The 13,917-nt window shown below is 34.8% G+C and overlaps 1 protein-coding gene across 1 annotated transcript in view; it reads right to left on the reverse strand.

Annotated features, from left to right (window-relative positions):
- Positions 1-295: 295 nt before the first annotated feature.
- The window catches only part of LOC135216765 (uncharacterized), a 97,644-nt gene continuing 84,022 nt past the window's right edge, over positions 296-13,917 (reverse strand). Inside the window, exons 7-9 of the mRNA XM_064252241.1 lie at positions 8,285-8,454; positions 6,665-6,814; positions 296-5,036 (exon numbers count right to left, since the gene is read on the reverse strand). Coding sequence (XP_064108311.1) covers positions 4,905-5,036; positions 6,665-6,814; positions 8,285-8,454 — 452 coding nt within the window. The 3' untranslated portion in view covers positions 296-4,904. The remainder of the gene's footprint in view (positions 5,037-6,664; positions 6,815-8,284; positions 8,455-13,917) is intronic.

Raw genomic sequence — 13,917 nt, forward strand, 5'->3', positions numbered from 1 at the left:
AGAACTTGATATATCTGACAGTTTTAGTACCTGGAGTTCAAGAAAGGTTACTGAAAGAAGACTGGGATTTCCTTCATTCTTCCATAATTTTTTAAATATATAAGCTAAAATCTTACTAATTCACTATGGTATTTTCTTTAATGAATTTATATTAATGCTGTATAAATTAATATTAATATTTGAAAATAGTAAATTCATTTATTTATCATACAAAAAAAACATACATCTTTGTAGTAGAGAGAGAGAGAGAGAGAGAGGAGAGAGAGGAGAGAGAGAGAGAGAGAGAGAGAGAGAGAGAGAGAGAGAGAGAGAGAATTATTATTTTTATGTGATATCATTTCAACTTATTAAACTTACTAATACAGTATTAATCAAAATTAATATTTGAAAATTAGTAAATCATTTTTGTATTATAAAAATGTATTTAGTCATGAAAATAAACATCAAAATACACTAATTAGTGATTATTTTCGTCGGAAAATACAAAGAGAGAGAGAGAGAGAGAGAGAGAGAGAGAGAGAGAGAGAGAGAGAGAGAGAGAGAGAGAGAGAGAGAAACTATGGTTTTTATATCCAAGTCTAAGTAGAGTATAAATGAAATAATGTTTCAATGATATTTTGCTGTTTTGTATTAAAGGATATGTATACTGTTTGAGAATGCGTTCCTTATCCTTGACTATGGTTACCATACAGTTTAATAGCGTAAATTAATTTATGCGCCCTCCGCTCAGAAACTAGTTCTGCGTATGAGGTATCGTTAAAAAGCATAAAAAACCATCGTAACCTTGGAATTTGCGTTGTAATCTAACCAGAAACTTAGTTTTGTTAATTATGTATACTGGAAACAAGCAATGATTTTTTCAGTATTGGCGCTTTTGGACTGTTATAAATTGCGCATCCCAAGCTAGTGTATTCATTCGCTTGGAAACTAGTTCCGCATATGAGGCGTCACTAAAAAAATAAAAAATACGACATAAAAAGTGTCAAAAACCATCATAACCTCAAAATTTTTCTTGTAATCTAACCAAAAACTTATTTTATTAATATACTGTGCTAAACTATAAAGGATTCTTATCATAGTATACGTTTTTTAAAAGTGTCGTTAACTCGGAGCGTCGGAAGCGTCAGCGTCGTAACCTCGGAACAAGCGTCGTAATCCAGGGCGGATTTTTCAATGAATATTTAAGAAAAAGCGTCGTAACCTCGGAACGTCGTAAGCCGTAGCCGTCGTAACCCGGGGACCGCCTGTATCTGTCCATGCTAGTCAGGCTACATTTGCATAAAAATTAATATATCAGGCAAACTATGTCTATCAAAACATCTGTTTGAATTTGCATAAAAATTGATATATCAAACTAGTTTACAAAATAAAAGCAATATAAATATGTACATATCAGCTAGCACTAGTCAATATACTATGTACAAATTATTACACTCACTACTACGTCATACAATCAGTAAGAAAATGATTTATTGACTAAGTCTCCTTGGCTAGCAGGTGATTTTTTAACTTATAAATTTTAAATACTTTTATATTGATTAACCCTTAAACGCCAATTGGACGTATTAAACGTCGACGAAAATTGTCTCTCGGGTGCCGAACCGACGTATGGTACGTCGACGCAAAATAGTTTTTTAAAAAATGTGGAAAAATAGTTATAGGCCTACCAGGCGAAAACTTTTCAATCAAACGCCTTGAGGGATGCTGGGAGCTCACGGATCAAGCTGTTGTTTTGTTTACAAGCGTTACCCAGGCGCGCAAGCGTGAATTTCTTTCTCCTCGCACTAAAAAGCATCAGCGACACATCTCAGAAATGATTTCGTCACTTTGACATAATTTTTGCACCATTTTATGTTACCGTTACATAAAGTTTTATATATGAAAATGTGTGCAATTTCATGTAGAATACAACAAAACACAACCCATGATTGTAGCTTTTATCAGTTTTGAAATATTTTCATATAAATAATGATAAGTGCCAAAATATCAACCTTCGCTCAACTTTGACTCTACCGAAATGGTCGAAAAACGCAATTGTAAGCTAAAACTCTTATATTCTAGTAACATTCAATCATTTACCTTCATTTTACAACAAATTGGAAGTCTCTAGCACAATATTTCGATTTATGGTGAATTTTTGAAAAAAACTTTTTCCTTACGTCCGCGCGGTAACTCTTCCGATAAAATCAGAAATTTTTTTGTCCGATTGTCGTAATGTTTGCACCGTTTTATGTTAGCCGTTACATAAACTTTTATATATGGAAATATGCGCAGTTTCATTTAGAATACAACAAAAAACAACCCATGGTTGTAGCTTTTAGCAGTTTTGAAATATTTTCATATAAATAACGATAAGTGCCAAAATTTCAACCTTCGCTCAACTTTGACTCTACCGAAATGGTAAAAACACGCAATTGTAAGCTAAAACTCTTACATTCTAGTAATATTCAATCATTTACCTTTATTTTGCAACAAATTGGAAGTCTCTAGCACAATATTTCGATTTATGGTGAATTTTTGAAAAAAACTTTTTCCTTACGTCCGCACGGTAACTCTTCCGAAAAAATAGACATTTTTTTGTCCGATTGTCGTAATGTTTGCACCATTTTATGTTAGCTGTTACATAAAGTATTAAATATGGAAATGTGCGCAATTTCATGTAGAATACAACAAAAAACAACCCATAGTTGTAGCTTTTATCAGTTTTGAAATATTTTCATATAAATAACGATAAGTGCCAAAATTTCAACCTTTGCTCAACTTTGACTCGACCGAAATGGTCGAAAACCACAATTGTAAGCTAAAACTCTTACATTCTAGTAATATTCAATCATTTACCTTCATTTTGCAAGAAATTGGAAGTCTCTAGCACAATATTTCGATTTATGGTGAATTTTTGAAAAAAAAACTTTCCTTACGCCCAGCGGTAACTGCCGAAAAAATCAGAAATTTTTTATTCGATCGTCGTAATGTTTGCACAGTTTTATATTAGCCGTTACATAAAGTTTTATATATGAAAATGTGTACAATTTCATGTAGAATACAACAATAAACAACCCATGATTGTAGCTTTTATCAGTTTTGAAATATTTTCATATAAATAACGATAAATGCCAAAATTTCAACCTTCGGTCAACTTTGACTTGACCGAAATGGTAAAAAAACGCAACTGTAAGCTAAAACTGTTACATTCTAGTAATATTCAATCATTTACCTTAATTTTGCAACAAATTGGAAGTCTTTAGCACAATATTTCGATTTATGGGGAATTTATGAAAAAAAGTTTTTCCTTATGTCCGCACGGTAACTCTTCCGAAAAAATCAGAAATTTTTTCGTCTGATTGTCGTAATGGTTGCACCTTTTTATATTAGCCGTTACATAAAGTTTTAATATGAAAATATGCGCAATTTCATGTAGAATATAACAAAAACAACCCATGCTTGTAGTTTTTATCAGTTTTGAAATATTTTCATATAAACAACTTTAACTCAACCGAAATGGTCGAAAACTGCAATTGTAAGCTACAACACTTACAGTCTACTAATATTCAATCAATTACCTTCATTTTGCAACAAACAGGAAGTCTCTAGCACAATATTTCGATTTATGGTGAATTTTTGAAAACAACTTTTTTTTTTTTTACGTCTGCTCGTTACGAATTCATGCATCATATTGTGATAATATTTTCTCTGTGTTGCTTTGATTGTTTTACAATTTGTTATATACCAAAATCATTGCAATTTAGTGTACAATACAACGAAAATATAATTAAAACATTAGCTTTAACCGTTTTGCTCACAGCGCAATTTGTATACAATTATATGACTTTTTTTTCGTGCTGTCATATATTCCAATGATAATGATATTTTTTCATTTCTGATGGTTGCATACTAAACTTCAGGCAATGACAAAAAAAAGGAGCCAAAAATGAACTCTTAATCTTGAAAATTAAGCGTGCTGTGATTTTTTGAAAAAAACTTTTTTTCCGCTTAGGCGCTCACTCGCGAACGCCGCCGTTTAAGGGTTAAAGATGAAACATCAACAGTGATAAAATACTCTCTTGTGTACTGTTATAATAAGTGTGATAATCATAGTCAACTAAACTTGTAATGAAATACAGAACAATGAATCAGATAAAGCAAAATATATGGCAACACTACCTCCCTGGACTGTTGTGAACTTGCTGCAGGAAGTTGTAAGCATTTTAGTTTCAGGGGTACAAGGTATTTGGGAGTTACATTGCAGTTATAAGCATTTCTAGAGGGGATTTTTGCATTTCCGGGGTAGGCTCTGGAACCTACCACAGCATAAAGATGGGGGGGGGGGCACTTTACTTAGCAGTTTAGCATGTTTCTCATAAATTCAACCATTGAGTTTCCTTACTAAATATTATTAAATTCCTTAAACAATTTCAACTTTACTAGTATTCAATAGAATTTTTATGTAAATGTCCTTAAGTGTGTGTGTGTTGGGGGGGGGGGGGGGGTTCCTGGTACGCAACCCCCCCTCCCAAAATACAGGGGTCCTCTAATTCATTATTAAGACCTTGGCAAGGCTAAGTGAATTAACCTAGATCATGCTTTAGAACACAGGTTAGTTATTCACAGTAATTGGAAAAGTAGCACAATAAACTGATGCAGTTCAACGGAGAGACAGAAAAAAAATCTAGGGAATTCATTTTCAACTTATAATACTGTACGTATATCCAGAAGCATTATCCTGCTTGTTCCTTAAAATAATAGCATATGAACATATTAAGAAACAAATAGTACCTTATATTCACAAATATACAATCAAAAGATGTACAAATTATTAGGTAAACAATATAAATCTGAATAAATTCTCCTTAAATCCAACCTTCACAGTAGCTCTGTTAATTAAAAGAAATATGTGAATAAAACCATTAGTCAGCAAAGGTTCTGCATATCTGCATAAGTTTTTCTTCTGCTTGCTTTTCGTTTTCAACATCTAAGAGGTCCATCGTTAATTTAATAAAGAAACATGGGACGAGAACCTTCATAATATACCGCGATCTCTGGAAAGAAAATACGCTTTAAGAATTATTATTGAAATCAAATGCTTATAGCTTTATAAAAAGCATAAATTCTTCTATTGCACGACATTTTAGGATTTTTAGACACATCCAAATAAGGTGATGAAAGCAATAGGTTAAACCTTAAGAGTTGGGCTTAAAAATCAATATGTAGCACCCTAAGCTGGGGGGAAACTTTGAGGTCAGTCAATTTGAGAAAAAACACATCAATGGAAAGAGGAAGATATGCAAATGCACAAGGTGTAAGAAAAAAATTCTAAAAAATTTTCCCTACCCTCTACGAGAAGTTGAAAATGACTACTCGCAACTCCTATTACCAGACAATTGTTAATTTTACTAAGTTTGTTTTTTCTAATAAATAATTTTATTTCATTTTGTAAAATATTGTAATATTATTCAGTTGTTTTACTTATAATGAGTTAAATTGCCTTTTTTATTCAGTGTGGTGTTTCCTTATACTGAATTACATCAAGCACTGCATCATTCATCTTGTGGTGCAGATTGGGCTCTGTCAATATGTTATTTTTAAGAACATAATTTAAAAGCTGTCATTAATCTTCTGCATGTGTGATAAGGTGTGTAATAAGTCACCACAGCCAGCTGAGTTATTACGTGAAATGAAGGAAAATCCAAGACTGGCTTAAGAAACATACTATTGAAAATCTAAAACCAACAACTAGTAATTTGCATGCAACTAACAGAAAAAAATCTTAATACAATATTTGCCAGAGCAAGTGCTAACAATCCCTTTTATCTCGTATGGAGATATATGTAATGACAGCATTACAAAGACATTTATTAGAAAAGTTACCATGGTGGAGAACTAGGCCATCTTAGATATAAAAGCTGTTAATAACTTGAAAAGAATGAAAACTGATTCAGATTAACCGAGGTTTTGCAACCTATGCTAAGAGGAATCTCTTAGAGATGTCTTAAAGATGGAATTTACTAATCCATCTCAAGTTGGGCATTTCTATTAAATCATTCTTCATTATCTTGAATTAAATGGTCTTAAAATAAATTCATCTCAGAATCTAACTGAAAGCCTGTCCAATACACGAGTTATTTCCTTTCCTATCATCCGCCAGCAAAAATTAATAATGAGAGCATATCTTCTCATGAAGAAGGGTTAAGCAATATTACTAATATTGATCACGTTCTCATAAAACTGGGCTTCCTAAAATCTCGGAAAGGTAGACATGTAGGAGATAATACTTTAACCTATTAACTTAGCTCTATGTAAGTTATTCTTTGCTTCAGAAATTTGTAAATTTTAATTTTGTAATACTTTGACAAATACATTAAAAGCAGTTCTAAGCAAGTCAAGACCATATCCACTAATTAATTGTTCTGCAAATAAAATGTTTCCATCATCTATAGAGAAAGAGACAAAACTTCATACCTAACATGAGAAAAATAAGAAAAGTATATTTTTAAATAAAAAGTATGTACTATTTTAAAATTTAATAATGATAATTCTTTATAAATTATTTCCTGAAAAAATTAAGCTCCATCCAACCTTTTTAGCATTCTAAAAAGTTTGCAAATCCCTCAATAAAAAAATATGACTACAACTGTTTCTCCAAGTACAAAAATCACATATTACTCACCATGCATCTATCCTTGATAGCTAAATGTAGCTTTTCAAAATATTTCTTTCGCATCAAATCTATAATGAACTCTGACTGCTCTTCCTGGAATACGGCATAAACCCCTATGTTTAGCAGACTTGCACAAGCCTTACCCTGCTCTTTGAAAATCTGAAAAAAAAAGAGATGCATGAAATATAAGGATACACCTGACTTGAAATATTCTTGCGCAAGTGGGGTGGGATGGAGTTCATTAGTAAGGAAACAAAACATAGATAAAATGAGGGCTCCAGCGATAAATTACTTCTAATATTGAAATTAGCTCATTACCAAACCAACAGCTATCAAATACATTGATACATCGATGACCTTTGGTAGCCCCCTTCCCCAATTAATGATCCATGAAGACTTGTAGTTTCCATCGGCTACTCGGGCACCTTTCATTTCTGGAAGGGCTGACTTGGAATCTTTTCCGGCTAGCATAAAAAATAAACTACCTACACACACTTGCAACTAGCCTATTATGTCGAACACTGCTTCTTGAATATCAAGGCCCCACTTTCCAATAACTCTCCAGCTCCATTGACCCAACACTTGAAATGTCTCCCTCCCAAAATATTCACATGAATTAATTGCTTCTATGAATAAACCGTCTAAAATGAATGATCCATCATTTTGACAAAGCTAGTCTTTTTAAATCACTTTTTACATATCTCCAAACGGTTCACCCTATCACTTCATTTTATGCTACTTATGCTGAGAAAAACAGCATTCACATGTTCTTCTTCATTCCCAGAAAATACACAGTTCTTGTATGGTCACACTCTACTTTCTCCATGCAATCTTGAAATAGCACATTTGTATTTTTTCATCATTCCCTAGTCTTGCTGGTACTACTAGTGCTACCCATCCCTTAGTATACATCTCTCTGCAAGCAAACTAAATACTACATCCAACATTACTTCTCTTTTATACCACAACTGCAAACACACTCAACGCCCCAAGACTTTTAATATTTAATTTATTTTATTTTTACACAATACAGTATCCGCGTTCTCCGGATTCGCAGACTCACACATTTGCGGATTTCTCTCGGGAATGTTTCCCTGCATTATTCGCGGAAAATCTGCCTATTCGCAGTATTTTTTTATGAAAAATATCCAGAAATTCTTGGTTATTTTATCAATTTCATCATAAAATGCACTTTTTTGATAAAACTTGAAAAAAACATTATAAATTTTTAGTGGGTTTTTATTGAGTTTTAACTAACAAAATAGGCTGTTTTCAGCATTTTTATTGGGGTTCCAACTATCCGCGGATTCTATTTAAGCACAGGGGGAGGGGGGTAGGGAGGTGTCTGGTACGCATCCCCCACGAATACAGGGGACCACTGTATACCAGTAAAGATTATGTAGGTATGTGTAAAAGTTATTTCACATAAAGGCACAGGTGCTTTAAGATTTAGTGGGCAACAGGCGCAGAGGTAGGGCAATTCTTTCATACCTGGCTACAAACCTTAGCAAACTAGAGACTAACCCAGCAGAATAATTCCAATATTTTATTTCCATACTATTTGATTTCTATCATGTTACATTCCAAAATGCACTGTTATTTGCAAAAAGGAAACAGTTCAATAATTACCTTATGTTTTTCATTAAAAATTTCCTCATTTATGATTCCTCTCAGGTATTCATGGGATTGCTCTAACCTTTCAGAGAGCTCTGAAAGGGGCACCTTGGTAAGCATGGACCTGCATTTACTGAGGTGGTCCATTTGGGGATTGGGCGTCGTTAAATTTCTGGAGTTTTCACCTGAAAAATATTTCATGATTATCTTCCAAGACCTTTCCTTTTATACTGCTTAACTTAAAAATCTATCACCAACATCTGAAGATCATTAGTCTGGGTCAATGTCTTTCACTATTATACTTGAATATAGAAAAAATCACTAAAATTTCTTCATAAAAAAAGGGAGTAAGAATATTTGGATGTCAAGTTTCTCATATCTTAACTTACAAAATGTGAGATCAGCCAGTTAGTAAGAAGAAACAAAAACTACTGAACAATAAAAATATACATAGTGGAAAACATCTTTATGAAATAAGGTTTTGTATATACTTACCCAGTAGTAATTATAAAGCTATAGTTTTCTACGTACGGCAGCCTAAATTCAAATTTTGCGGGTAGCAGTTCAATTGCTCAGTGTAGTTATACAGTCCCGTCATCCAACGACAATAAATTAATACCTCAATCTTAAGCGATTCGAGTTGTGTGAATTCACAATAGCACGAACTTCTCATTGGAACCTAACTATCATACATTAGTATTTCACAGACACGTGAGCGCAAACGGAACATTTTTGAATCCCGGAAAACCCTGCAAAAGTGTTTAATTTTTTATGTAATTTATAAGTTTTCAAGCTTTTATGAGTTAATTAAATAATATTAAATAATTAAAATAATAATTCTTTCCCTCTCTCTCTCTCCCTCCCTTCTTTTACTGATATAAGAGAATTTTTATGGTACATGTGTGTACTATGTTTATTAATATTTTCAAGTATTAACAATAATAATAATAATATAACTGTAATTAAAAAATTTGGATGTGATAGTATTTTAAAGAAATAACCTTTCCATTTCCCTTTTAAGTAAGAACAACTCTTCTTTATCCCTTAATGAGATGAGAGAATTTTTATGGTACATGTATGTTTATTAATAATAACAATAATAACAATATGTAATAATAATAATAATAATAATAATAATAATAATAATAATAATAATAATACAGCTACCTAGAGGATACAAACACCATCCCCCACCAACAGAAAGGCTGCAGAAGGAAGTGTAGGGGCACAAAAGACCAGCTCCTGATAGACAAAATTGCAATGAAGAACAGTAAGAGAAGGAAAACCAACCTAAGCATGGCATGGATAGACTATTAGAAAGCCTTCGACACGGTACCACACACATGGCTGATAGAATGCCTGAAAATATATGAGGCAGAGGAAAACACCATCAGCTTCCTCAAAAATACAATGCGCAACTGGAATACAATACTTACAAGCTCTGGAATAAGACTCACAGAGGTTAATATCAGGAGAGGGATCTTCCAGGGTGACTCACTGTCCCCACTACTCTTTGTAGTAGCCATGATTCCCATGACAAAAGTACTGCAGAAGATGGATGCTGGGTACCAACTCAAAAAAAGAGGTAACAGAATCAACCATCTGATGTTCATGGACGACATCAAGCTGTATGGTATGAGCATCAAGGAAATAGATACCCTAATCCAGACTGTAAGGATTGTATCTGGGGACATCAGGATGGAGTTTGGAATAGAAAAATGTGCCTTAGTCAACATACATAAGGGCAAAGTAACAAGGACTGAAGGGATAAAGCTACCAGATGGGAACATCATCAAACACATAGATGAGACAGGATACAAATACCTGGGAATAATGGAAGGAGGGGATATAAAACATCAAGAGATGAAGGACACGATCAGGAAAGAATATATGCAGACTCTAGGCGATACTCGAGTCAAAACTCAACGCCAGAAATATGATAAAAGCCATAAACACACGGGCAGTGCCAGTACTCAGATACAGCACAGAAATAGTGGAATGGACGAAGGCAGAACTTCACAGCATAGACCAGACAACGAGGAAACATATGACAATACACAAAGCACTACACCCAAGAGCAAATACGGACAGACTGTACATAACACGAAAGGAAGGAGGGAGGGGACTACTAAGCATAGAGGACTGCGTCAACATGTCAACACCGAGAACAGAGCACTGGGGCAATATATGAAGACCAGTGAAGACGAGTGGCTCAAGAGTGCATGGGAAGAAGGACTGATAAAAGTAGACGAAGACCCAAAAATATACAGAGACAGGAGAAAGACAAGCAGAACAGAGGAATGGCATAACAAACCAATGCACGGACAATACATGAGATAGACTAAAGAACTAGCCAGCGATGACACGTAGCAATGGCTACTGAGGGGAGAGCTCAAGAAGGAAACTGAAGGAACGATAACAGCGGCACATGATCAAGCCCTAAGAACCAGTTATGTCAAAAGAACGATAGATGGAAATAACATCTCTCCCATATGTAGGAAGTGCAGTACGAAAAATGAAACCATAAACCACATAGCAAGCAAATGTCTGACACTTGCACAGAACCAGTACAAAAAGAGGCCTGATTCAGTAGCAAAAGCCCTCCACTGGAGCCTGTGCAAGAAACACCAGCTACCTTGCAGTAATAAGTGGTACGAACACCAACCTGAAGGAGTGATAGAAAACGATCAGGCAAAGATCCTCTGGGACTATGGTATCAGAACAGATAGGGTGATACGTGCAAATAGACCAGACGTGACGTTGATTGACAAAATCAAGAAGAAAGTATCACTCATTGATGTCGCAACACCATGGGACACCAGAGTTGAAGAGAAAGAAAGGGAAAAAATGGATAAGTATCAAGACCTGAAAATAGAAATAAGAAGGATATGGGATATGCCAGTGGAAATTGTACCCATAATCATAGGAACACTAGGCACGATCCCAAGATCCCTGAAAAGGACTCTGGAAAAACTAGAGGCTGAAGTGGCTCCAGGACTCATGCAGAAGAGTGTGATCCTAGAAACGGTGCACATAGTAAGAAAAGTGATGGACTCCTAAGGAGGCAGGATGCAACCCAGAACCCCACACTATAAATACTACCAAGTCGAATTAGTGGACTGTGATAGAGCAATAATAATAATAATAATAATAATAATAATAATAATAATAATAATAATAATAATAATATGTTCAAAGAACAATACATGGAAATAACATCTCTCCCATATGAAGGAAGTGCAATACGAAAAATGAGACCATAAACCACATAGCAAGTGAATGTCCAGCACTTGCACAAAACCAGTAACAAAAAGAGGCATGATTCAGTGGCTAAAGCGCTCCACTGGAGCCTGTGCAAGAAACTATGGTATCAGAACAGATAGGGTGATACATGCAAATAGACCAGACGTGATGTTGATTGACAAAATCAAGAAGAAAGTATCACTCATTGATGTTGCAATACCATGGGACACCAGAGTTGAAGAGAAAGAAAGGGAAAAAATCGATAAGTATCAAGACCTGAAAATAGAAATAAGAAGGGCATGGGGTATGCCAGTGGAAATTGTACCCATCATCATAGGAACACTAGGCATGATCCCAAGATCCCTGAAAAGGAATCTGGAAAAACTAGAGGAAAAAAAAATTTTGACGTAGAAAAAATCTATTTCTGGGCGAGTAGCTCCAGGACTCAAGCAGAAGAGTGTGATCCTAGAAACGGCGCACATATTAAGAAAAGTGATGGACTCCTAAGGAGGCAAGATGCAACCTGGAACCCCACACTATAAATACCATCCAGTAGAATAGGAGGACTGTGATACACACACACACACACACAAAACTGTAATTACAAAATGATGCGCATGAAAAATTCTTTCCTGTCATCTTTCTTTTTAACTCCACCAGAAGCTCGAAGTCCAGAACTGTCAAATATGTCAAATAATGTAACAGGAAGAGGAGTATTGCTGATTAGCCGATCAATGATTTTTACATAATTCTCTCTCTCTCTGTCTCTGTACTTATGTAATCTTCACACACTCCTATATTTTTACCAACCATTGATTTCTTTATTTAAGGGAAATGTATTAGGCTAACTTTTAAATGTAATTAAAGTTCTGTAAATACATTCAAAAGTTAGCTGAATACCTATATAAAGACAACTCTCTCTCATTTGTAGTTAGTGGTAGATAATTTTTAATTGATCTGTTTTCCTTTACCATCCAGAACTGTAAATGCAGTTCTAAAACATAGAAACATAACTAAGAGTTGTATCAGTCCTAATAAAAAGCAGTTTGTTCATGAAAAGGAATTTCAGAATAAAGAGAAAGAGAGACACAATAAAGAACTTCTTAAAAGTGGTTGAGAAGACTTTTAAAAATAGATCGGCTGGTTGGAAGGGGAGAGAAGGGAGAAGAAGAGAGAAATATGTTGTACATATGTAATCTTCACAAACTCCTATATTTTTACCAACCATTTATTTCTTTTTTTAAGGGTAATGTATTAGGCTAACTTTTAAATGAAATTACAGTAACTTTAATTTCATTTAAAAGTTAGCTTAATACTTAAGGAGCATGATTAGGGTCATTTTCAGGGACTGTGCCAAACTTACATGAAAATTTCCCTTGCACAAGGGGGTCTGGAACCCAACCTGGCATAAGTTTGGAGTATTACTGTACTGGAACGACTTAGCTAAGCACTTCATTCTGGTGCCAAACTTATGTGAAAATTCCCCTTACGCGAGGGGGTCTGGAACCTAACCTGGCGTAAGTTTGGGGTGTTACTGTACCCGGAACAACTTAGCTAAGCACTTCATTCTGTTTTATGTATAATGCCTATCAGAGGGGAGGCAGGTGGGCTCTAACCATATAATAACTTGTAAAGTCTATACAAAACCTTATTTTATTGTAAAAGTATATTTTTGTATATGAGACTTACCCAGTAATTATGTAGCTGATTCCACATTAAAATGAGGTGGGATCATTTTAATGTGGAATCAGCTACATTAAAATGAGGTGGGATCATTTTAATGTGGAATCAGCATTAAGTCATGTAATGAATTTGAAATAGAAAAGTTGCTAGCATTGAATAAACAATACTTGTCATTTCTAACAGTTAAGAGAGCCATTGTAGATAATACTGCCTCTGGTTGGTGCTCACCTTAACGCGTAGTGGCTTGGCAGTAGAGCCAAGGGTCGCTTCCTACTTAGGGGGAATTTTGCAGTGAGAGGAATGCTCCTATGGCTAACAAAGTATGATAGATATCCGCCCTTGCCCTGGGCGCAGCACCAAAATAAATACAACCACAAAACACTGACACCTACACTGAAATAAAGTCATGACCCATTCACTGATAGTAAGGTGCTCTCCAAATTTAGCACCTTACTGAAAAGCTAAAGAGATAACAGAAGAACATCCTGTGCTTCCTTTAGCAATGTACAGTAGGGCCTCGATAATCGCGGGGGATAGGGCCCAGAACCCCCCTTGATAAGTAAATACCCATGTTATCCTGGTACCCCCCCTAAAAATTACTTTAAACTGCCTACTTTAATAATTAACCCACCCAAGACCACTATTTCAATGTTTATAACTGCCTACTTTAGTTCAAGCACCAAATATGTCTTCAACTATCACCTTAAACTAAATTCAAGACA

The sequence above is a fragment of the Macrobrachium nipponense genome, chromosome 6 (genome assembly GCF_015104395.2).
Source record: "Macrobrachium nipponense isolate FS-2020 chromosome 6, ASM1510439v2, whole genome shotgun sequence".
In the NCBI taxonomy this organism is placed as follows: domain Eukaryota; kingdom Metazoa; phylum Arthropoda; class Malacostraca; order Decapoda; family Palaemonidae; genus Macrobrachium; species Macrobrachium nipponense.